The sequence below is a fragment of the Chamaea fasciata genome, unplaced genomic scaffold (assembly GCF_029207755.1).
Source record: "Chamaea fasciata isolate MVZ Bird 193981 ecotype frontalis unplaced genomic scaffold, bChaFas1.0.hap1 SCAF_3, whole genome shotgun sequence".
Classification (NCBI taxonomy): domain Eukaryota; kingdom Metazoa; phylum Chordata; class Aves; order Passeriformes; family Sylviidae; genus Chamaea; species Chamaea fasciata.
In genome coordinates, this window is record NW_027094088.1 from 14,578,014 (window position 1) to 14,603,833 (window position 25,820).

The 25,820-nt window shown below is 42.6% G+C and overlaps 1 protein-coding gene across 4 annotated transcripts; it reads left to right on the top strand.

The window, feature by feature from the left end:
• Positions 1-24,288, top strand: LOC136287607 (lutropin-choriogonadotropic hormone receptor). Of its 4 annotated transcripts, none has more exons than XM_066180375.1 (11): positions 1-164; positions 8,193-8,264; positions 10,820-10,894; positions 12,561-12,635; positions 13,164-13,238; positions 13,331-13,408; positions 16,004-16,072; positions 16,714-16,788; positions 17,977-18,162; positions 20,618-20,698; positions 22,915-24,288. In XM_066180375.1, exons 1-11 carry the CDS (start codon positions 1-3, stop codon positions 24,161-24,163), a joined length of 2,199 nt encoding a protein of 732 aa, XP_066036472.1. In that variant the 3' UTR covers positions 24,164-24,288. The 4 variants fall into 4 exon arrangements, with proteins under 4 accessions (XP_066036472.1, XP_066036471.1, XP_066036474.1 ...); XM_066180374.1 differs by having other exon boundaries at positions 22,921-24,288; XM_066180377.1 differs by having other exon boundaries at positions 23,005-24,288.
• The last annotated feature ends 1,532 nt before the right edge of the window (positions 24,289-25,820 follow it).

Below are 25,820 nucleotides of genomic sequence, written 5' to 3' on the forward strand. Positions count from 1 at the left end.
ATGGTGCCCTCGCTTCTGCTGCTGCTGCCGCTGCCGCTGCTGCTGCCGCTGCTGCCGGGGTCGGGGGCCGCAGGCGGGCGCTGCCCGCTGCGCTGCGCCTGCACACACGGAGCGCTGCGCTGCCCGCCGCCGCCCCACGGCGCGCTGCCCGCGCCCGCCCGCGCGTAAGTACCGCGGGCTGCTCGGACAGGGACCGGGGGACCGCGGTGCCTTTCCACCCGCCGTGCCGGCTTGGAGCATCCCTGGCCGCGCGGAGGTGCGGAACTTGGGGCTGAAGTTTTCAAACTTTTAAAGTTCATACAAACCCGGTCGCGGAGTTTTCCCCTTGGGAAGTAGACGCGCATCCTTTCGGGACTTTTTCTCAAGGGGTAAACTGTCTCACTCTCCAGTAGCCTCAGTGACAAAGGAACGGGGCGCAGGTGTCAGGGCTTTCCATGCTTTCTCGCTGTGGCAGGAGGCATAAACTGCCTTTCCAGTTCCAAAACCAACGTCTTGTAGTGGTATGGTTAGATTTAAAGAAACCTGAATAAAATATTGAGAAGTCACCTTAAGCCTTCTGTCAATTCTAGGGTTTGTTTTTTTCTTTTGCAACTCTGTTGGATTTCTTGTAACCTCTTCTCCCAAAGTTTGTGCGATGATTAATTTTCCCTCTATCCTGAAGCATCAAAATCCTCTTCACTGTGCTCATTGCATCTTCTTGAGGTGCAGCTCATCGACAATTTATTTTCCCCCTCTCTTAGTAAAAAAGATGCTGTGAGTTTTGACAGCTGTTTAGATCTGTGCAGGGTGGACCATCATAACTTTCTTAATGCTTACTGCTTTGCTGGGAATTTGGATTAAATTAAAATAACAAGGCAGCATGTGGATTCCCTTTCCCCACTCACACACCATAATCCAAGCTCATGATCTAGGAGACCAGACCAAATAATTGATATATGTAGGTATTCAAGTGTTGTGTTGTTTATGGGCTCAGTTACAGCCCTGATCTAAACAATTATGGCGTCAAAATATGGGATTAGAGGAGTAGCCGATAGGATGCTTGCCATTTCCAGGATGTCTTGGTTATCTCTGCATGAACTGAGCTGGGGTTTTCATATTATGACCCTTTTGGTAACAAAGCCTGTGTTTTCCATTTTCATCTGACTTGTTTGTAAATTTAACTTGGTCTTGAAATTCTCTAGGGATGATACTAACCCTGATCTCCTCTTCCCTTTCTCCCTAGCTCAAGAATGGATAGGAGCAAGAAAACCTAATTTGTAATAATCTAGAGCCATGTGAACCATTCCTCCAAAGTCAGAGATACTAGAAAAAAATCTGTGTCCTGGATTTGTTCCCTCCCTATTTCCCTGTGTTACCTTAGTGTCAGAGAAAGCAGAGCCCATGGGAACAGGAGATTCTCCCATCGTGTTTATTCCTCAGTATTCACAGCCACATGCAGAGCAGGCAGTGGACTAAGCATGTTTATTAATCCGGTGCACTTCACAGCCCAGAGAGGTTATCAAGAGCCCTAAACATTCATGATTTTATTCTTTCTCTGTTATGATTTCATCTTTTATTCCTCCTTTTTCCATCTGTCACCCAAAGAAGAAACCACATCTCAACCTCAGTGATCAGGTTAGGACAGATAATGGGTTTATGGCTGCTGCCAGTTCTGCCTCACTGAGAGCAACAGGGCTGGGTAACGGGCAGAAAGAAGAGAAAAAATTTCCTTTCTACCGTCAATAGAATGTTTAATCCTGATGATTGTACACAAAGTCCCGCTATTAGGCTGGCTGTAGAAACCAATTTATAGACAGAAAAGAGTTCAACTAAGATTTAGCTTGATACGCCTATAGAGAAAATATTTACACTTACAGCGAAGAAAAAATCCCTGTCTTTCACAGACATGTCCAGCTCCTTCTGCTTCCAACCTGATTTATATTGAACCTGAACCTATACTATTAAAATTTCCACTCCTTTGTTTTTTTTAATAGAAATCTTGCATTCATCATACATTTACAAAGCTGTACATACGGATGTAGTCACTAACCCTACAGGTGTACATGTATTCTCACTCTTTTGTTTAGTTGTTATTCAACCTCTTTTACTTTTCTTTCATCTCTTCCTTTGGTTTTCATACCAGTTTCTTCTTATCCATTTAGCTGTTGTCTTCCCCTCTCCCTTACTCTTTCCCCTCTCTCTTATTCATGCAGTTTTTGGAGCTTTGTTAGTGCTGCCTGCCTCTCTTTCCATACTCTCCCAGTCCTCCTAGCTCCCTTCTTCCCCTGCACAGCTCTGTGTATGAGAGAGAAAGCAAGAACATATTAATTTTGTCCCCTCATAGTCACATCTGTACCCGCATGCACCAGGGGAATTGCAGCATGATGCTTGCAAGTGCATTAATAATTTGGGGGGGAAATGCTGGTTTAGGTTGTTCCAGCACAGTTCCTGGGGTGCCCATGTCCTACCATCAGTGCCACTGTAACACAGAAACCAGACCTCAGAAAAGTCTGTCTTTATTGTATGGTCAGTCAAGAAAATAAGCCCCAATATTTAACTCCAGCTATATCTGAGTAAAATCTGATGCTGTAATGATCTGTGCTTCCAAATGTATTTTTGATACTTTGTTATATCCATAGTATATATCCCATAGGGAAATTTCAGCCATTTTTCTTGACCCAAGTTATCCTTGCCATGTCACGTTATTGCTTAAAAACTTTTTTCAAAATTATTAGGCTTCTGACAGGTTGCAGAATTAGGGGGTTTATACAGTCCTGAATTTACCATATTTTTCTCAAATTCCTGTTTTTTGTTTGGACATTACACAAATGCTACAGAACCTCCATTATTCTGACACCTTTGAATGCCCTTTGGCTACAGCAGCTATATGTCCTCTTAGTCTCAAGAGAAAAATAATCTTTAATACGCCATTCTGTTTTGAAACAAAACATGATTTTTCTTCTTTTGAAATCGTATATGTACTTCTGGGGTTTTAAGCAAAGTCTAGTTTGCACCCATCTCCAGCTATACGGCAATGGGCATTGGATAACTTAAGACATTTTTGCCTCTTCAAAAACTTCATTTCATGGTGAGGTTCACTTTGCTGTACCTGAATGTGTGCCCCTGTGTGCAGAACTTCTGAAGTGGGGTGAGTGACATGTGATTAGGAACCAGATTACAAAATATCAAATACAAAACTTCATGGCAAAAGCCTGAAGAAGTAGACAGTTTTACCTTGTATTCATTGGGGGCGTATTTGACTCCTTGGGATTGTCAAAAGAATTCCGTTTCAGGGACAAAGTGTCTTCCATAGGAGATTATATCACCCATCATCACCTTGTGAAAAATGCTGTTTGGGTGCTTCTGTGAGATATCAGAAGTATATCAGGTACATTATACCCAATATGTACCTGATTTCAGGTACATAATGCCCAATATGCAGGGCTTCAAAAATCAGTGCCGATCCTTTACACTGCCTCCCAGAAGCTGATGAAAATCCTAGGAAAATAGTGGGTTTTCAGCTGTAGTTTCAATCAATATTCCCAATCCTCCCAAGTTTAAGGATGCTACAGATTAAAATGCTTGCCAACAAGAGTCTACCTTATGCCTTTTGGGCATTAAAAATGCAAGTAATCCTATAAAATAGACATATTAAAATATAACAACCAATCCAGCTACAATAACTCATTCACACCTATTGCTATTGGGGCTGCACTTTTTATGTTATTATTTATTACTTCAACTAAACACTTTTCATACAAGGTCAGTTCTGTAATACAATGATTTCCTCCGGTGGTGTCAGTGAGCTTGGGCTTGGACTCCTCCTCGGCAGGACTGCAAGTGATCCTGAGCTCCTGGGGCATCCAGATCTCTCAAAAGCTTTTCTTGGAGCTTGAGTCTACATGTTGGCAGTTCCTGTCTTTGCCAATGCTCCTGAATAGCCTTAAATACATTTAGCTTGTCCATTTCAAATCTTACTGCCTAGAATTATGTATCTTGAAAATCAACCTTGATATCTAGAAATGAAAAAGGCTGCTGAATGCCAGGAAGTCTGGCTGGCTCTCCACTTCTTTCTGTCTTTTTCCAAGGATGAGAAGTCCTGCAATTCTGTGAAGCCGCAGCATTGTCAGCACTGAATGACAGCAACGAGTACAAGCATACAAGTTATGATGCATTAGATATGAAAGAAACTTTACAGGTTTTCTTAAAAGTGCAAACATATATCTTTTAACAGTAGTCTTCAAAACAGTGCAAGCAATTTGTATTAAAGATGGGTGTATCCCTCCTTTCATGAGCTACAGAACTCAGGCCAGCAGTGTGGGCAAGTTAGATGTATAAAAGCTTTGTAGCTTTGTAGCTTTGGAAAAACATGTTTTGTCAAAAGCTTCCTCAGCTGAATGAGTTTCACAATCTAAGTGCTGAAAAGAGAAGAGGAGAGGAGAGGAGAGGAGAGGAGAGGAGAGGAGAGGAGAGGAGAGGAGAGGAGAGGAGAGGAGAGGAGAGGAGAGGAGAGGAGAGGAGAGGAGAGGAGAGGAGAGGAGAGGAGAGGAGAGGAGAGGAGAGGAGAGGAGAGGAGAGGAGAGGAGAGGAGAGGAGAGGAGAGGAGAGGAGAGGAGAGGAGAGGAGAGGAGAGGAGAGGAGAGGAGAGGAGAGGAGAGGAGAGGAGAGGAGAGGAGAGGAGAGGAGAGGAGAGGAGAGGAGAGGAGAGGAGAGGAGAGGAGAGGAGAGAGAGAGAGAGAAAGAAAGAAAGAAAGAAAGAAAGAAAGAAAGAAAGAAAGAAAGAAAGAAATCAATCTGAACAAGCCACCCCACTAGGAAGACTGAGCAGATGAGACATCTACAGACAGAGAAACAGCCTCATGTTCACAATTCCTGATCCTCAGGGCGGACTTCAACAGCAGCAGAACATAAGCAATCCAAGAAGTTCTTGGAATCCTTTGATGATAACTTCTGTCTCCAAGTGATAGAGGAGCCAAGGAGGAGAGGTGCAGTGTGGGCCTTGTTCTCACCAACAAGGAGGGACTGGTGGGGAATGTGAAGTCCAAGGGCAGCTTTGGCTGCCAGGACCACAAAAGGTGAAGTTTGAGGACCTCAGGACAGTGAGGAGGGTGCGCAGCAAGCTCATTACCCCTGTCTTCAGCAGCCTTTGGTCTTTTCAGGCACCTCCTTGGCAGAGTCCCAAGGGATAAAGCCCTGGAGGGAAAAGGGGCCCAAGAAGGCTGGCTGATATTCAGAGACCAGCTCCAGGCTCAGGAATGATACATCCTAACAAAGAGGAAGTCAGGCAAATCACCAAGAGACCTGCATGGATGAACAAGGAATTCCTGGACAAACTCAAACACAAAAAGAAGGACTAGAAGGTGGAAGCAGATACAGGTGGCCTGGGAAGACCACAGAAAAATTAAGCATACAGGATCAGGCTAGGAAAGCTAATGCCCTGATGGAATTAAGAAAAGGGGAAACATAACCTTTATTATTACAGAGGGAAATAAGGAATACCCAAAGAAATACATGCCACTCAGTCTCACCTTCATGCCTGGCAAGATCCTGGAGCAGATCCTCCAGGAAAACATGGAAAGGCACATGGAAACTAAGGAGGTGATTAGTGACAGCCAATGTGGCTTCATTAAGGGCAAATCTTATGCCTGACAAATTGAGTGGCCTTCTAGGACAGGGTTACAGCAGTGGTGGATGATAAAAAAGCACTGTCATCATCTACCTGGACTTGTGCAAAGCATTTGACACTGGCCTGCATGACGTCCTTATGTTAAAATTGGAGAGAGATGGGATTGATGGGTGGGCCACTTGGTGGATAAGGAGTTGGCTGGGTGGTTGCACTCAGAGTTAGTCAACGGCTCAATGTCTGAGTGGAGAGCAGTGACAAGTGACATTCCTCAGGGGTCCTACTGGGAGCAGCTCTGATTTACATCTTTGTCAGCAGCATGGTTGGTGGGACAGAGCTCATTGTCTGCAGGTTTGGGGTTTGGGGATGCAGGTGTGGTGGGTTCAGCTGGAGGGCAGGGACCTTGGGAGGTGGGAGAGGCTCGAGGCCTTGAGACTGTGCAAACCTCATGGAGTTCAGCAAGGCCAAGTGCAAGGTCCTGCATGTGGGCCAGGGCAATCCTAAGCACAAAGATAGGCTGGGCAGAGAATGAACTGAGAGCAGCCCTGAGAGGGACTTGGGGGTGCTGGTGAATGAGAGCTTGGACATGAACAATCAGTGTGTGCTGGCAGCCCAGAAAGCCAATGGTATTCTGGGCTGCATCCAAAGCAGCATGGGCATCAGGGCGAGGGAGGGGATTCTCCCCTCCTACTCCGCTCTTGTGAGAACCCACCTGGAGAACTGCATCCAGCTCGAAGGCTTCCGGCATAAGAAGGATGTGGACCCACAGGAGCAAGTCCAGAGGAGGCCACAAAAATGCTCAGTGGGAGGAAGCACCTCTCCTGAAGAGACAGGCTGAGAGAGCTGGGGTTGCTCAGTGAATATTCATAGAATCATAGAATGATTTGGGTTGAAAAGGACCTCATAGATTCATCACTTGTCACTCCAAGCCATCACCATTACAACCAGCACACTGCTCACCCACCAACATGGCTCATGGCCTGATGCAATTGAAAGCCAAGATTTGGTTTTATGTTTTGCACCTTCAGTCACATTTCCATTTCTTTGTTTTTGCAAGCAGTTCCACAAAAGATATGCTTTGTTTTCAGAGCAGCCTGAGCTGATGGTGCAGTTAGAGGGTTATAGAGTAGGAATTTCTCAGCTTCTACTTTTTGCTTCTTCCTGAAGTTCTTTTCCTTTTGGCTCAGAGTGTTAAAACCTACAGCAGATTACTTCTACCTGTCTCTACCCTTCAGGGAAAAAATACATTCTTCAAGCTGCATGACCTAGTTTCATTTCTGTTTTAGCCAAACCTTATACACAGCAAAACACACCAGCATCAATCTAGAGACAGGTATGACCCAATCACAATGGCATGACAAACATATATAAATCCTTATAACACCCTTGTTAGGTAGGGAAGCATTGTTATTCCCAGTTTACTGACAGGGAGACAAGGTCCAAGCAAACTAAATTATTTGCCCCAAATCATACAGACTTCTTAGTACATAGAACATAGCTAGGAACTTCCAGGCTCCTTGGTACATCCAGATTTGTAATCCCTAGACACAGTATGTATGACAGCCTGCCTTTATAATGTGTAGGTATGACATAATTATATATATATATATATATATATATATACAAAAAAATTGATGAACATTTAACATAAATATTGATAATAATCATATTTCTTCATATAAAGGATCATGATAACAATGAAAACAAAGCAGGTTATGTGAACAGCAAGGAAACATTTCAGTCAAAAAAGCCTTGAGGGGGTGAGTTTAAGGATGGGAAACAAACGTCTCTGACTAGATATTTGTCATTCTAAAGCAAAATGAAGCAATTATCTGTTTTCACAGAGATAACATTTTGAAATATGTTAAATATTTTCCTATGGCCATTATCAGGGAGAGTGTGGTCATGGATAGATAATTTGGCTGGTAAAAGTACTGTGGTTCAGATATGGAGAATGGTAAAATGTGGCTCAGTCTCCCACATCGTTGTTAATTTCTCAATCAGAGAAACTCAAAAATTAAAAATTAAAATCCACACTTGCTTTGAATCAACTAACTACACTGATGCAATTTATTAAAAAAAAAAAGAATTCCATTATACCAGTCTGATTTGAAGTTCTTTTACCCTTTGTGTACAGCCATATTCATGATGCCACAGTGCAACATTACAGGGGTATTGCTGCGAGGGGAACATAGTGCAGCTAACACAAAGATACTGTTTTAATAGAGAAAGCTTTACATGAAAGCCACTTCTGAGGATCTAACTTTAAATAGCCTGTAGTTGCCTTAACTGTGAATGTAGCAGCCTACTTTCATGAGGCTATAAATTTACTTAATAGGTTATGATTATTATTGATTTGATGGTGATTACTCTCAAATTTATGCTTTGAGGAACTGACTCAATATCTTTTGAATTCCATTTAACTAAGATCAATGACAAATTGATCAGGCCCCTGAGATACAGAGAACTGCAGGAAAAATAAAGTGGCATTATGCTTTATTGGTTTTCTCCAGACCATAATGGTACAATTATAAACAAAGAAACCCCCTGCCTTACAACCCTTTCTTCCCTCTCTTCTTTTTTTTTTCAGATCATTTACTCATCTCCCTGTAAAAGTAATCCCATCACATGCATTTGAAGGACTTCAAGATGCCTTCATCATGTAAGTTGTCAATATTTTCCATAGACTTTTCTTTAATTTCTTACAAAAATCATCCTTTTGTAATAATGTAAAAACATGCGGCTAATACACTCTGTTGATGAAAAAAATACACAGGGGAAGGATAAACATAGCATTCCTTTCATGTAAACAGTATACAAAAGACTCTTTGAAAGTGTGTGATTTTTAACATCCATTTAAAGATCAAATAAAGAAATATTAATCATGTCAGAGACAACTGGATACAGCTTAGTAACTGATGAGAGGAGCATTTGATTAGCAGAGGAGATAGATTTCTATCATCAGACATTACCTCTGCAATGACAGCCATGGCACTCTGTGGTTATACATTTACAGAAGATCCAAATAAGACATTTCTTTAGTATTTTGCAGTGAGAGATAAGCTTGGCAGGGGTTTAGTAGGACTGAGCCTTTCTTTGATCTTTCAGTCTGCAAGTGCTGTAATTTTGCACACCAGGTCTGCACCGCTTCTTCACCCTCAGCATTGGACCTATTTTCCATCAAGGATTCAGACCATAAGGCTCTTCTTATCCCTCTTGCCCTCGTTTCTGCTGTTATTCCAGCTGAAATGGCATGCTTGAGTCTCCTTTATTTATTATTTTTTATTTTGTCTGCATTGAGTGACCTCTAAAGGACAAAGCTGATGACACAGCAGTGCAGTGAAGAGCAGGGGAATGACCTCCCCCAGAAGCTAAGCAACAGCACTGAAGATGCTGCCTTCTTTTCAAGGTGCACTCTTTGTACTTCTCTGCTGCACATACCCACCTGCAATACAGTATTAAAGCAGAATCCAGTGATTCTGTATTCTTGCATTCACTTGCATCTGAATGTTTAATGAGAACTTAATCATTTTTCACACTGGAAACCAACTTAAATCTACAAAATTTCTCCTACCTGTAAGGCTACTCTCAAACTGTACACGTCATATTCTCCATAAAGAATGGTTTATTCATGGACATTTTCTCTTCCATAACATGTATTTAATTGATCTTTTTATGTGCTTTTAATGAGTCTCTCCAAATTAACTGTGTGTGAATCGTATTTTATTGAATTTAGTTTGTAGAACACTTCATAATTTTATTGAGATTTAGGGCTACTTTGAAAAATGCATATTTTTTAATTATAAATCTCTGGGTCAGCTATTTGGCAACACATCACTCTCTGAAAGATGATAAATTATTCTTATGTCATAAGTCATTCCAACATATGTAAATGGAAAAACTGGCTGACAGGGAGGATCCCATGGAAGAACCATGTTCCAGATCCGAAAAAAGTTCTGTGAGCAGGCACTGATCCCTCCCAGCCTGTGAATCTCTGAGGATCAGGTGCCCAGCAGGCCACTAATTCTACATCCATCCTTCATTTATAAGTAACCAGTGCAACACCAAAAATAACATTTTCACTGAATTATGATGATATAAAAAATCCTTGATAATTCTTTAGGACACACATACACATTAACTGTGTGATTTCTAGTGTGCATCCCCCTTTGCCACTACTAATGAAATACGGAATTCATTCTGGTCTTAAGGGATTTTGTATCACCAATAGAGTTGTCTTCTCATAATTGTAATTGAATTGAATTCAATCTTGAATTGAACTCAGGACTGTCACAATACTGACTCTGACAGGGTAGACACATTCCAGTTGTTTGGGAAATATTTTTTCTTGAGAGTGTATAATCTTAGGTTTACTTTCTGTGCCCTTCTAGTCAATTCTGTTGAGAAATTTTGAAGCCTTTTCCCTTATATATGCATCAATGTATACTATTTACTTTCAGGACTCAGTTTTGCATAGCCTCTTAGATCTTAATCTAACAAGCATTTAAAAAGCATCTAATAAGTGGATTTTGTTTTTCTATGTCAGTATTGATTAACCTTGAGTACACATATGGAATAGGGGCATCTGCACATCACAATCCACAGTTCGGTGGAGAGTGCCACCAAATACAGTCATGTTGGTCTGTGTCATGATGAAAAGAGACACTTCCTTTCAGTTTGCATACACGTAATGAAAATGGCATTTAAATCCCAAAATTGTTTGTAAAGTGTGCTAAATCCATATCTGTGTATTTCTTCATCTGTGGATTAGGTGACCATAGTTCTGACTTGATAATATCATATGAAGCATCCTGAACATTATCCATGTCCTCACCCTACAAATAAATTCAGGACCACAAATAAGCAGAACCAACGATGGGAAGGAGGAAAAGGCTCACAAGGCATGGACTCACTCTGTTTACATTAGTTTTGGCCCTCAGTCTCTAGCTTACCTGCAATTTACTGAGGAAATGGAGATTGGCTATTAAAGCAGTACTCATTCCTAAGGGTTGGCTTTCCCTTTTGCCAGGCCAGAAATAGCTGGTCCTGTCTCAAACCCCACTGGCACAGCCTGCCAGGATGTCTGAGGTGAGGCATGGACAACACTTATAGGAGGGGTTGAACAAGTGTGCATAAAAGGAGGAAATAAAGTGGAAAGTGAATTGCTGGGGTCTCCTGTGGTAATGTGTGGCTTTGTGTCTGCTGTTTTCATTGTAGTGAAATCTCTCAGAGCGACTCCCTGGAGAGAATAGAAGCGAGTGCCTTTGACAGCCTTCCCACCTTGTCTGAAATGTGAGCACCAGTTAGAAAAAGGCATCCATGTTGTGGTTTCGGATCATCAAGGAATAAACAGTCTGCAGAGAAGTATTCCTGGACCAAATCTGTCTCTGTTACTTTGATTGGCTTTGACTGAGATCTGTGATGAGAAACATTTCCCTCCAAAGTACTGTATGAAATAGTGAGCACTCTGTAAGGCCTGGCCTCAGAGATCTAGCTCATGCAGAGACATCCCTGCACAGAGTCCCACTGCTTTCAGTGAGCTCAGTGGCAGGAGTGGAGCTCTGGCACTGTCAGGTTTTCTAATTGGGGAAATAATTTGTGATGACAACAGATGAGAAAAATCTTTCTTTTTGAAGATGCCGTTTTCAAAGCCCTACATTATTTAAATACAGCTGCTTAGTATGCATAGCTCTTCTGTGGAGCACTAAAATATTACTCAAACAGAACATGCACTGATTTTAAACTTGACCTGCATAGCACAAGCATCTGAGAGAGAGAGTTAAAAGCAATGACTAGGAGAATGTTCTGAAATATTTAGTGAAACTGGAAACTCTAAATCTGATTCAGTATCTCATTACTGCCTTTTTCACACAGCATGACCAGTGAGTGGCTGAAAATTGTGCAACTGAGTGAGGACAAATTCATCTCTTTTTTTTTAATATGTGAACATCACTGAAGCCAGTTACTCACATAAGCAAGAGATACAGATTAATCCACCTCTGATTGAGTCCAAATTCCACTAGAATCAGTGGTGTGTTTAGGGAATGAATTAAAGATTTGACCCCATGCATTCACCTACAGTTTATGAATAGCTTGTCTTATGCCTGTCTTCCAAAACCCAAAAGCTAAGCAAGACTATTAAAGACCTACAGGAAGTTGGCAAGAAAACCTCCTTGAATCTTGAGTGCTGTACAGGACTCACACTGCAAGGGCTTGATATCCCAAGCTGAGCTCAATTCTACATTCAATGGATGATCAGGGTAGTGAGTTCAATGGCATCCTTGAATTTCAAATTTCCTTGCCACTTCACATGCTAAAACCTGTGTATTTTGTAAGTTATGCACTGGGAAGGAGCTGAGCTACAGTTATTGGCCTTTAGGGCAAACAAAGCTTTACCAGATAGTTCAGCTGCAGGAAGTGCTCCTTGATTTTGAGATCTGCCTGGTTTTTGCATGACCGCTAGCAAACAGGACTTCTCACACCCTTCTCTCCCAGTTTCTGCTGATCCACTTCTACCAACCACTGCTCTAAGGAAGTCCATGGTGCTCCTAAGAGCTTAAACTATCTGAGGAACTGCCTTTCCTGGCTAGGAAGAGGATCAGTAATGTAATGGAAACAAGGGGTGATTTGAAGGGATCTGATTGTGGAGCAAGGATCAGGCGCACACACTCTCTCAGGTCCAGGCTTGGTCCCCACGTCCAAGCCTAAAATGCTAACTCCCACCAGTCACCAGGATAGTCAAAGCAGACCAGCTCAGAGAACCATGAGAATTCAGGCTGTGTTATCTTTTGTTGGCTGCCTAAAACTTGCAGGCCATTTTTATTACCAACAGTGCCTCAAAATGCATCCAGCAACATATCTGCAGGCTGTTTTCTGAGAAAGAAAATCACAGGCAAAATTCAGGGCCCTCCCAAACCTATATTGATTATAATACTGAAGTGTTTTCCCCTTCTTGCAGATTAATCCTGAATACGAAAAATCTGTTGCACATTGAGGATGGAGCGTTCAGAAATCTTCCAAGGCTAAAATACTTGTAAGAAATAGTTCTATTCCTTTTCTCTTTATTTATTTTTTTCTCCAAAGGACTACACAGATCAGATTAAGGAGTGTAAGGAAAAAGGTTTTTCATGCATTACAGTATCCTAGAAGTACACACATTGTTTACAATAGCTTTAATCTGGAGTTAGCCAATAGTGAGGTCTTTCATTGTACAAGGCCAGGGCAGTGATGGACAAAATAGAAGTCTTCAACGTAGTTCTGGTAAGTGCTTATTTCTAGAATAAAGCCTTCAGACTAACAGAGTACTAAACAAAAGATGTAACTAAAATCTTTCCCTCATGCTTAACGTAGTGAGAACATATGCTGCTCCTCTAAGACACTGCTTGAGAATCCTAAAAACTTGATTTTTACAGGCCTTACAAATACCTTTGGAGCCTACTTTAAAAATTGGACTTGTCACTTTTTAAAGTGACTGTTAGACCTAGACCTACCAAGTCAGCTTCCTGTTGCATCCACTCTGGTAATATTTCCTTCCATAAATCGGAACTATGCTTTCCTCTAGGAGCATTTGTAACACTGGAATAAGACAATTTCCAGACCTGACACAGATCTTCTCACTGGAAGCTCATTTTATTTTGTAAGTAGAGACCCATCCTAACCCAGCAGCAAGTGTTTTCCATCTTGTTCCTGAGTCACTGACAAAAATACCTTTTTTCTTTCCTTCCAAAGGGAGCTCTGTGATAATTTGCGTATGACAATTATACCACAAAATGCTTTCCAAGGGATGAACAATGAATCACTGACACTGTGAGTAAAATAATCCTAGCTCCAGTTCCTTCTGCGAGGATAACACTTCTGCTTGAGGGAAGTGGGTTGACTTCATGAAAATCTTGACATTAAGCCCCATAAAATATACATATGTATTGTGCGTTGAATTTTAAATACCTAAGAAACATAGGGATGTTCTTCAAGATGAAGAGCAGAGTTTTATCCAAGATATAATTTCAGTTATGAAAGAAAATAGGACCAGGGATCTGAATCTTCATGTTCCATGCAATGTTATTTTTAAAAATACCATTAAGATATAAACTACAAAAACTGCACTGGAGGCCAAGATCTCTGTTCTTACCTCAGGGATGTGGTTTTTTGAAACAGTGCTTTCAGGCACCCAGCAGTCTGAGGGAGCTGAGCTTCAGCTGCACAGGGTCCCTCTGAAGAGGAAGAGATGGAGACGCAGAATAAATTGGTACAAACTATAGATGCTGCTTCTTACCCTGATTTCTTTTGCCTCAGCTTACTTTCTTAAAAGTCTCCACACCCAAGAATTTCCTTTTAGCCCACAGTGGGTTCATTGCTTCAGCCTCCTGTCAAGTGGGTGGGTTTGATGCTATGAGATGCCCCACCTGAGGACTGCAGAAAGCAGCAGAAAGCCAAGGTGAGATGTCCTCTGCCAGCACAGCAAGAACTCTGTATAGATTTCACAGCTCACTTGTCTTCAGAAAAAACTTCCACAAAGTAGTGCTGGAAGAGGAGAATTCACAAGCTTAGCCTCTTGGCAGGATGTGGCTAAAATTTGGGTTTCCCAAGGAAGGATCTTGAGCCATAGAGAGCAGCAGCAGGCACCCACTTGGTATGGTAGCCACAAGCCCCAGGGCAGCCCAGTGAAGCCAGCCTTTGGGGGCCAGGCTCCAGTGCACATCCAACAGGACCCCTGCCCAAAACTCCATGGGTACTTGCACCTGCAAAGGAGCTGTGCACATGAGCAACAACTGCAGCATCTGATGGACTCTTCATCAGGCTGATGTGCCAGCATGACAGTAATTTTAACCCAGATTTTATGCATTGACCAATACCTTCTGGAAATGAGAGAGGAACTGGGCATGAATGTGACTGAACGCTACTCCCACACAACACTAAAGAGGAGCAATTGCTTGGATTAGTGCATCATTTCATCTTATGAGCCTCTTTCCTCCGAAAAAGTTCTCAAAATAACTTCAGCAAAATTATGATTCTGCTAATGGTGCAAGAAAATGAACATAAAAGAGATGGAGAAAGGTACTTGAAGTCTTTACTGTAACCCTAAAGTGTATTAAATGGGAGGGAGTCTAAGTCAGGAAACAGCCAACAGTCATTTTTCTCCCATTCTTTTGTGATGGGGAGCTCACCACAAAAAGAAAAGAATTATCTTATCAGCAGCTTCCTAATTGTAGAGCTATGTATTAACTCCACCCCATGTAGTTAGCTGTAATTAGGTAGAGTAATTCCTCTTGCTACAGTATGGTCTGGTGAAACACAAGTAATCTGTGGAGGTGTAAAGTCACCCTGCAGTCATACTTTGCACTGCAAACAGCTAATTTAGCCTTTCCAGCAGCTAACGTTTCTTGTGGATTGGAAAATTGATCCTATGTATTGTCATGGTCTTTAAGGCTATGGCTAACTTCAGCATTGTGCTGAGGGAGGTTATGCTATCAAGTGTGGGTGCTCCCCACACTTGAGCACTTGGCAGCAGGTTTCACAGGGCCATTTTGTGCTATCCCAAAAGCAAGTGGAAAAGCAACAGAAGTGTTGTTTAATTCATAAATAGTTCCAGGTTTTCTAATAGGGCTTAATATTAAAGAAATATATATATATATAAGTGACTATATTGAATTTCTATTGGATACAGGAACTTTATATCACAAATGGATATCACTAGACCAGTTGGGAGGTTACATCTCCTAATGAAGGAAAAGAGCTGGACTTGAGGTGTAGCAGAGCCCAGGCTTTAGGTGTCTGCCCCCAGGGTGGGGAATCAGGAAGGAGGGTGGCACCTGTGCAGTGCAGGGGACAGCAAGGCTTCTACAGCACAAATCAAGCCTGGCAGCAGCACTTTGGAGAAGCTGATAACTCACTGACTGCTGGATGATGCACAGCTCACCCCTGCCTCTTTGCAAAGCTGTTTCTTGGAAGATTTGTTCGTCCATAGAGGATGCAATCCAGCAGCTCTCTTCAGGCTTTACAATTGCTTTCCACCTGACACATCTCCAGGCCTCGAAGTCTTCCATCTGTACCCCCTGACACCACGAAATCCAGGCCTTCTGCCTCCAGGTTGTTGTCTGCATGCCAGGAGCTTACCTGGACTAATGTCTTGTTCCTGGATCTCAGTCCCAGGTAGGCACAGGCAAGCCCCTCAGCAGGGGGAGGATCTGAACCTCAGCAGAAGTTCTCTTCAGCAGCTAAACAGGAAGCAGCTTAGAAAATTTGAACTGCATCTTTCTTCATTTAAGAGCTATAGTTACCTTCATTCTTTATAAGCAGAGCCTCTAATCATTAAAATAAGTGCAGCACCGAGGTTTGAAACTTGTACATAACGTAATCTCACCTTTTCCAAATCTTTTTCCCTTATGTTTATTTAATTTCCAGCAAGTTGTATAAAAATGGGTTTGAAGATATCCACAGCCATGCCTTCAATGGGACAAAGCTGAATCAATTGTGAGTATGCTATCCCTCCTCAGTAATTTAAACAGTAAATAACAATTTAAACACAGTCAGAGGCTCTTCCTTCAGTTTAACTGGCTGTGTCTTCTGTTTCCCAATACCCATGAGAAAACTGCATCTTTCAGTTTCATCGTGACTCAGTCGTTAATCCTGCAGTTCTCACTGCTTTTCCTGAAACAACATCCCTTAAAATAGCCCAGCTTTTGTGAGAAAAGCTCATAATTCTTAAGAAAATTTCATAAAGTAGTGTAAAAATTTGAACAGTAGCCCAGACTAAGGAATCTATGGTTTAGGTCTGGAAACATCAATAGTTTTTTAATCTCTCACACACACTGGGGGACTAGTCTCTTGGATTGGGCAAAATGTATCTTTGCTATGGTAGTGAAAGAACTAGCCTTGTTGTTCCTGGTTTAACTTAGAAGAATTTGGAATTTATCAGATTTAAGTGTGGAAGATCATGATCTGATGGCAGCAGAGGAAGTAAAGGTCAAATGGGAAATACAAGCACCCCCCAGGAAGGCATGCAACAATCACTGCTGTGGTGGGAGAAAGAACTGACACAGAAACAGAACAGAAACCAGAAAAGTGATTTTTAAAGATACACATGTAAAAAGAGTTCGTTTTTGGTTACACAGAATCCTGAAGGACAACAAGAACCTCAGGCGGATACACAACGATGCCCTGAGAGGGGCCACAGGGCCAGATGTCCTGTAAGTATCCACAATTCCATGAGTGTCCTGTGGGAACTGCATTGTGCCACCAGAGCTGTGTCACCACAGCAAACACAGGCCTCGAGCCTGGAAGGAGATTTGATCTCTTATCCTCTGTGTACAAAGTGGAAATATGTCAACAAGATGCCATGAAATTACAGAGTGAAAGGAGTTTGCACCCTGGCAAACACATATCACTTCTACTGTTGGCATTGATCTACACCTCTTAGACATTTTGGTTTTTTGCTTTATTTGTGTTTGATCCTCCTGATCCTCTTCCTGTGTCTTATATTCTGGCATTGTAAACTAACTTGTCCTTTGATAGGATGGATATGATTTGGCAATATATATTGGTTTAGAATTTGTTTGTAAAAGTGAACCAGTTGATTGCATACTGTCAGCTCATGCTGAATAAAACTTGTTATTATCATCCTCATGATTTATTAATCAAGGACTTACTGGAGGGCTGCCCTGGCTCTAACTCCATGCCATAAAACAGTGTGGTTCTGTAACTAGCACTCTGTGCTGCCCATGCCTTTTTTGTGCCTTTTATTGATGCTTTATGGAACATGGTACTACTGATATCACTTTCAGAATTGTGGGCCTTTTTTTTCCTTTGTTTCATGTCCTGACTCTGAAAATCCTTAGTCACTGATGGACTTTCTTCACACAAAAAATCCCTCTGCAGTTACTGTAAGCCAAACTGCTTAAGTTCGGCAAGAATGGCAGATTCTTTTGGGGTTTTAATTTATAGCCACTTAATTAAAGCAGCTAGAACAGCCCTTCAGAGACAAGCAGAGAGCAAGGAGGGTGTCCTGCCTGTTAGCTGGCTGGAGAGTCACTATTGCCCACCTTCTTCTCTCCCTGTCTCTGGCTCTGAGGTGTCCCTCACTCCATGCATGGATTTCAAATGGAAAGGTCAGGACCAGCCCCTGGAGTGGTGGGTTTCAGTTTCCCCAGAACCAAGGGAGCTCATTGCCTGGCCGGAGCTGCTGAGCCACGGGGATGCTCTTAACCCTCCTGCTCTGTAGTTTCACTGAGCATGTCTCTGAGCTGGGCATCAGGTGCTGAAGAGGCTTTGTAGATCTGAACCTTTGTGAACAAACCAGTTGCTGTTACCTACCGTCATGCTTTGGTGTTGTTTGTATAGGGATGAAAAGAAAAGAGAATTCTCTCTTTGTTTCGCAGGGATATTTCTTCAACAGCGCTGGAGTCCCTGCCTAGCTACGGGCTTGAGGCCATTCAGGTCTTAAATGCAACATCATCTTACTCGTTAAAGAGGCTGCCACCACTGGATAAATTCAGCAGTCTTCTGGAAGCTGTCCTAACATATCCCAGCCACTGCTGTGCTTTTCAAAATCTACGGACAGAAAAGTAAGTCCAAATAGCACATTATTTTACTGTGGTGCTTCAGAAGCTCCAAAATTCTGCTTTATTCTGCTTTATTCCAGTTACAGGGAAACTGTGGTCCATTGCAAGGCCTTGCAGGAAACAGCAAATCTCTGCTAAGGCCAGGAAAATTATGTCCATTTATTTTAGAGCAGAAATGGATCCCATCCTGTGCCCTGGATCTACCAGCAGAAACATTATTCTAAGTTTACTTAAAGCTTATATTTTTCTTGGTATCTCAATGAAAAGCCTACTGGCACACAGAAGACAGACCTTTATCAATAGCACGATTCCCTAATTAAAAAAAAAAAAACCCTGTAGCCTTTAGCTTAATTAATACAGGTGATATGATGCCATAGTAGAAAGGGCAAGCTTTCAATTATCCACCAAAATTAGGGCCTGCAACAAGCCTACAGAGAGAGGTTACATGGTTTAGCTCCAACCATTTCAAGTAATAGACAGTATTGTTCTCCCCACAACTGGAAACCGTGGCACAGGGAGAGCTTTGCATCCACAAACTTGGGGCAGTTAATCCAAGACAACTGGAGCTCATTTTTCAGCATTTATGTTTCAAAGAAACCAACCCCCAGTTGGCTTTAGGCAGCCAAAGCAACTGTTGAGTTTAGTTTGAGCCATGAAGGTGCCTTGTTTCTCACCCGTCTCAAATGAAGGCGAGCAATGACATGCTGAGCAGGCAGTTGTGAGAGGCCTGAGCATTATCACTCCCACGCCTTTGCTTCAGGGATGTCCTGGAAAGGCAGGCATAGATTCCAGTTTCTAGGGTAAAATTAGGGGTTAATCTATGCTTTCTCTGCCTACCTCATTTTATTAAGGAGTTCTCCATTCTGCAAGAACAGAACAAAGATTCTACTGTCAAGCATTTCCATTGCTAATGAACTGATTCAGTCACGGATCACATGTCTGAGTGTATTAAAAACAGGAGCAACTCTGGCAGAGAAAAAACAGTATTTATTCCAATAAAGATAACAATATTTCCGATACTGTATTATTTTTTGGCTGCTTGACTTTGCAGCATGAGCATGGTCCATAAAAACATGCATGCCTTAGTAAGTCACTATATTAAATGACAGATTTCTTAGTAAATTTCTGGGGAGAAAATCCCATGCAAATCAGGAAATGACTGCTCCCCTACCAGGGGTATCAGCAATGAGGTGAGACAACACCATTTCCATTCACACTGGTAGAGTACCTTGCTGCTACTTTCAAAGCCTCAAAACCAGAGATTTTGCCAAATGTATCATCTTTCAACTTCTACTATTCAAATTGCTTTACTTCAAGCATGCAAAGTCTACCATTGGATCCCAGACAGTTTTAAAATAGGGCCCCCTGGGGAAGATTCACCCCATGCACCAGGATGCGCTTAGGGCTGAGCTGCTGGAAAACAGCTCTGCAGAGGACATGGAGACCTGGTCCCTGAGCCAGCAGTGTGTCCTTATGACCAAGAAGGCGAATGGTGTCCTCGGATACATTAGGAACTGCATTGCCAGCAGGTCGAGGGAGGGGATCCTGCCCCTCTGCTCAGCCCTAGTGAGGCACATCTGGAGTGCTGTGTCCAGTTCTGTGCTCCTCAGGACAAGAGAGATGTGGAGCTGCTGGAGCAGGTCCAGTGGAGGGTTACAAAGATGATCAAGGTGACTGGAGCATCTCCCTTATGAGGAAAGGCTGAGGGAGCTGGGGCTGTTCAGCCCAGAAGAGAGGTGACTGAGAGGGAACCTCATCAATGTCTGTCAGTATCTGAAGGGAGTGTGTCAGAGGCTGGAGCAGGCTCTGCTCAGTGATGCTGGGCAATAGGACAAGAGGCATCAGGCAGGAACTGATGCACAGGAAGTTCCACCTGAATATGAGGAAGAAGTTCCTTCTGTGCAGGTAACCAAGCAATGGAACAGGTTGCACAGAGAGGGCATGGAGTCTCCCTCACTGGGGATTTTTCAGAACTGTCTGGAATGTGCTCTAGGATGACACAGGGAGGTTGGCCAGATGCCCCACCATGGTCCCTTCCAACCTGGCCCATTCTGTGATTCTGTATCAGGCCAGTTTCCCAGGAACTGTTAACAGGCTCCTCTCAAAAAGCCACCCTAACTGCTTCCATTCGTCCTGGTGGAGAATCCGACCCACTTCAATATGATATTTCAAAACACACCATTTAATTAAATTTCAAGTTATTTCACTATAAAATACATCCTACACAATAACCAAACTGAAATACCATCCTTACATACCTTACACACCCTTACCCTCCCTATTTTCACAGTATTTGAAGTCTTCTCCTTCCCACTTCCAGATGTCGGCAGGATCCTTTGTGCTGTCTTGAGCCCATCGCTGGCTTACCTTACATGTCTGTGAAGATTACTTGCAGAGAAGACAAGGCTTTGGCCAAAATCCAGCCTGAAACTTAACTTTCTTCTCATCTCTCTTGCAGACAGAATTTGTTGCTTTCCATTTTTGACAATTTCTCCAAGGAGTGTGAAAGTACCATGAGAAAACCGACTGACGAAATGCTGTAAGTACCTCTCTGCATAGAGATGATGGAAGTAGCAAATACAGACCTCTTCCCCTTTCTGCTGTTCACATGCTTTTTCACTAAACAGGTCTTTGCCTGCCAATTCAGTCACCCCTACAAGTTGCACAGTGGTAATTTTACTATCATTAAACCAAGATATGGATGTTCAAATGGATAGGGGAATAAAAAAACCCTCATGATTTCACAAGCTTTATCATTCCACTTTGTCTTCTGTATTCTGAAAGGATTTCAAAACAATGATTAAATATTTACAGAAGTTAGTGGCCTACATGGAGACTTTCCATTCCCTGAAATAAATGCAGTTGTTGGTATGATTCAAAGAAGAGCTGCAAGTGTTAACAATTCTTTTTCCTATAGAAAGGATAATTAGAACTCTGCATATCAATAGTTTTCCATGATAGAATGGGGTCCCCGTGCCAGTGGTTTACTGTCTAAACATGTCTTTTCATATCATCACAGTTTTGCTTGACAGTGTTCAGTGTGAAAATGAGAAAGACTAATATCAAAACTGTTGTGTTGGCCGAGCCGGATGACAGGCTCTAACCCAGCTTTTAAGGGAGGAGTTTAAAGATTTGCTATTCTTCATCCCTCTGCAGCTAAATGGGAGACCTTGGGAGTTCTTAGCGGCCCAGACGTGGCATCAAAGCATTTTAAAGTCTAGAAAAAACAAGGTTATAGTCACAAAATTCCAATGGCTAAATACAGCTGAAATGTGATTGATTCATTGGGATAATTACTTCCTTGGACATTATCTTGTTTGCTAGTTGGTGAGGCCTCCTACCCTTGTCATTTGGTTTTATCTGTCAGCTTGTTTTGGATTAGCATCTGTTACGCTCCTGCTGTGCATTAAATGGTCTGCACAGCCTATTGGCTCCTGAAGCTTTTTGCTTTGGCAAATCCCAATCCCAGCAATTCTCTGAGCAGACATAAGCAAGTAAAAGTAAGGTTATGGGCTCAATGGCTGCAGAACCACAGCAGAAATCATCTGAAAGTCCTGAGTTCTTATTAGTAAAAAAATGTAAATAAAAATAATAAAAAAGAAAAAAGAAAATCCAGCTTGCACATAGGAGCACATTCACATGGCCTCTCAGAAAATCACATTTTTATAAATAAATAGAACCAAAAGTATTCCCTGCTCTTCCAGTTTGAGCCAGGCGAGTAAACGCAAGACATTAGGCAGTTTTCCATATACAGAGAGAAGAGTTAGGATAACAAGTTTGGGATGTTATTTGCCCCACAGGAATAGCTGAAAAGCAGCTCAGTTTAATTTGCCAGTTAAGACCCTGCTCCAGAAATATCATTTAATGGACATGCTTCAGTAGATATGGAAGCTTAAGCATGTATTTAAATTATCCTAAAGCTACCAGTTTTCTCAAGGGTTGTCCTCAATAGATATATTTTCCAGGTCTCACACTGCAGACTGAGTGTTTGCCCACCAAACAATCACAGGCAGGATGATTGGGAAGTTGGGAAATAGGCACCTGTTATGGCAGGGAAGTGCCACTGTTTGGTTTTTAAAATGTTTCTTCTTTGGTAGGCTTATCAACACACTCTTGATGGCCTAGAGATTTTAGAAGTCTATATTAAAAACCTACAACATTATTTATTAGGCACTGGGTGCAGCCTAAATGAAATAAATTCCTAGCTATCTGTGTGATTTAGCTAACCATGCACTCCTTGCCCTACAATACTGCAAACAGCAAATTCCTCAGCACCTCCCAAGCCATACATAGTCTCAGGAATTCATTTGCTAAGTGCCTTTCCTAAGGGGAGAAAAGGTGCACAGTTAAAATCCATAGGTTATTTTGGTATGGCTTCTACAGCTGCCTGCAAAACTTCTGTGCATCAAAGCTGTAATCCATCAGCCCAAGTGCTACTGTAGCATGGACTGCAGCCAACCAGCAGCATGAGAACGATGGCTCCTTCACCAAGCAGTAAAAGTGAAGTACTTACAAATAAGCAAGTTGTATAAGAGAGCATTTCTGTGGATGGGACTGTGACCCTTGCTGCTCTCCAAGGCTGCTTCCCAAACACAAAGCATCCTTACAAGGCTTCGTTATTTGTAAACACCCTGTTGAAACACACGGAAGAAGTCATTGTTTTAAAACAACTGTTATCTGTTGTCTTTTGCAAAAGAATGCGCATAGCATGTCACAAATAATTCACTTCTGTTTGGGGGGGTGGTTTTTTCATGGTTACAGAGATGACTCCAACAATACGTTGCTGTGGTCAGCGGAGAGGAACACACACCCCTTTGCAACAGATGATGAAAGTTCTCCCTACAGCTACTCAACCATTTTCGATGACAGCGAAATGGCTGGCTTTGACTTTGAGTATGACTTTTGTCAGCCTAAAGTCCTCACGTGCACTCCGGAACCAGACGCCTTTAATCCCTGCGAAGACATCCTGGGATACAGCTTCCTGAGAGTGCTGATCTGGTTTATAAACATCCTCGCCATCGCTGGCAATTTCACCGTGCTTCTCGTTCTCCTGACCAGCCACTACAAGCTCACCGTCCCCCGCTTCCTCATGTGCAACCTCTCCTTCGCCGACTTCTGCATGGGGCTGTACCTCCTGCTCATCGCTTCTGTGGATGCCCAGACCAGCGGTCAATACTACAACCACGCCATCGACTGGCAGACGGGCAGTGGCTGCAGCACCGCTGGCTTCTTCACAGTGTTTGCCAGCGAGCTGTCGGTGTACACTCTGACGGTGATCACGCTGGAGCGCTGGCACACCATCACCTACGCCATGCAGCTGGACCGCAAGCTGCGGCTGCGGCACGCCGTGCCCATCATGCTCGGGGGCTGGTTGTTCTCCATCGGCATCGCCATGCTGCCTCTGTTCGGCGTCAGCAGCTACATGAAAGTCAGCATCTGTTTGCCCATGGATATTGAAACTGGCCTGTCCCAAGCCTACATCCTGCTGATCTTGGTGCTGAATGTTGTCGCCTTCATTGTCATTTGTGCTTGCTACATCAAGATTTACATTGCTGTGCAGAACCCGGAGCTGGTAGCTGCCAATAAGGACACCAAGGTCGCCAAGAGAATGGCAATACTGATCTTCACGGATTTCACCTGCATGGCCCCCATCTCTTTTTTTGCCATATCCGCTGCCTTCAAAGTTCCTCTCATCACAGTGACCAACTCCAAGATCCTCCTGGTTTTATTTTACCCTGTCAACTCCTGCGCAAACCCCTTTCTCTACGCCATTTTCACCAAAGCATTTCGGAGGGATTTCTTTCTGCTGATGAGCAAGCTTGGTTGCTGCAAGAGCCAAGCAGAGCTCTACAGGAGGAACTATTTCTCTGCTTATAACTCCAACTGCAAGAACGGTGGCATAGCCACAGCCCCGAGCAAAGCCTCCCAAGCATTCCTGCTCTTGTCAGCCTTAGAGAAGCCCTACCCTGCACCACGGGACAAGACATCCCACAAGGAAAATTAACCCAGAATGCCAAAAGATGCAGCACTTTGCAAGGCCAGTTGTGATTATTTTAGCAACTAGGGATTGTTTTACAATATCTTGAACATTTCATAATAAATAAACATGCCAGTCAGTAATTCTTATGCAACATAACTGTTCTGATGTTCAAAGTGGTGTTTTCCCTTCTCTTCCTTTGTGATGATAGGTGTGGAAGGCAGCTATTAGGCAAAACTTTTCTGCATGGGGAACCAGAAGAGTCCAGGAGTAGTCAAGTTGCTCTTGAAGCTAACAGCTACTGCAGTGATTGCAGCCTAGCTTCTTTTTCTCCATATCTGTTTCCCTGGAGTATTTAAAGCCTGTTTTCTATCCTTCATGGCTTCTTTTTTCATTCCTATCAGCTGTGCTGGCATTGTTGGTTTAAAGAAAGAGGCACTAAACTAGATGCCTCCATTTCATCAACAGAAACTTCCAATTACACAGCCACCTACACACAGTTAAAGGAGAGCGTTCAAGCAATAAACTGTAAAGATATCACCAAAGGAGGAAAGTTGATTATTGAACCTTTGTCACTGACAATTTTGCAGTTTACACTAGATCTCGGTCTGAGCTGGTGGGTAGCTTACTCAAATTATTAACCCATACATAGCCATGTGGGATCTGGAAATCACAAGAGATGCAAGCCCCCCCCGCTACACACAGGACTCAATTTAGGCTATCACATGTGCACACACACAAATCAGGTAAACTGTAAAGGCTCCCTCTCAGCAGCAGGAGTGCTGCTTCCTGCACAGGCAAGGAAGTACTGCCTGGTTTTCCCTCCTGGGGCAGTCTCAGGAATGATTCCCACCTGTCCACTCTCTGACATCAACAGTGCCAGCGGCATTCAGGAATGCACCAGGGCCTCTTCAACACACACAGTCCAAGTCTATTCCCAGATGATGAAGCAGAGCAGAAGACTAGTTACTTTTTCATGACAATGTTTTCCCATTAAAATCTCTTTTCTTTCACTATGCATTGCCTGATGCTAAGTGATCATGCTAAATACCTGGTCCAGATTTGTGACTGCACTGCTAATTTAAGTGCAGAGTCTGATACATAAGAGAATGGTACTATTGCAATCACTTTAAGCCTCTAACATTCTCCTTTTCAGCTGAGTCTTTTGCTTTCATGTGTATGACAGCAACTGAGTTCCAAAGCACTCCTCTTGTTGCCAAAACACTGCACCACAAGCTAAATTTGCTTCACGTAAATGAAAGCAATTCTTTTTTTGCTAGTGACTGGTCTATCATTAGTTCATAATTGTGATAATGAGAAATAATATCTCTGACCCACTCTTACCTTCAGCATAATGCCATGATTTCAATCAGTACAAAAGCTCTGGATGTAAAGCACAGCTGTGCTCACAAGCAGTTCCCACAGGTGGGGAATGAAGCAGGATTGAGAACAGAGGAGGATCTTAAAACTCTGTGGTTTAGCAATCAATACAAATTCCATATGATGCACCTCTTTACACACACAAGCTCCTGAGCTTAGCCAATGATCAAATGGGACTATGATAGGATATTTAATTATAATGCAAACCAACAGTACCAGTCTAAAAAAATAGCTACTGGGCCTAAAACTTCTCTATCACCTAGAGATAAAACTGATTTTTGAGACGCATTTCTTCTGACATCAC

Coding starts and splice junctions, on each gene's coding strand:
- LOC136287607 (XM_066180375.1), top strand. CDS start 1: ATGGTGCCCTCGCTTCTGCTGCTGCTGCCGCTGCCGCTGCTGCTGCCG. Junction 12,636..13,163: donor CTTCCAAGGCTAAAATACTT/GTAAGAAATAGT, acceptor GCTTTCCTCTAG/GAGCATTTGTAACACTGGAA. Junction 13,239..13,330: donor CTGGAAGCTCATTTTATTTT/GTAAGTAGAGAC, acceptor TTCCTTCCAAAG/GGAGCTCTGTGATAATTTGC.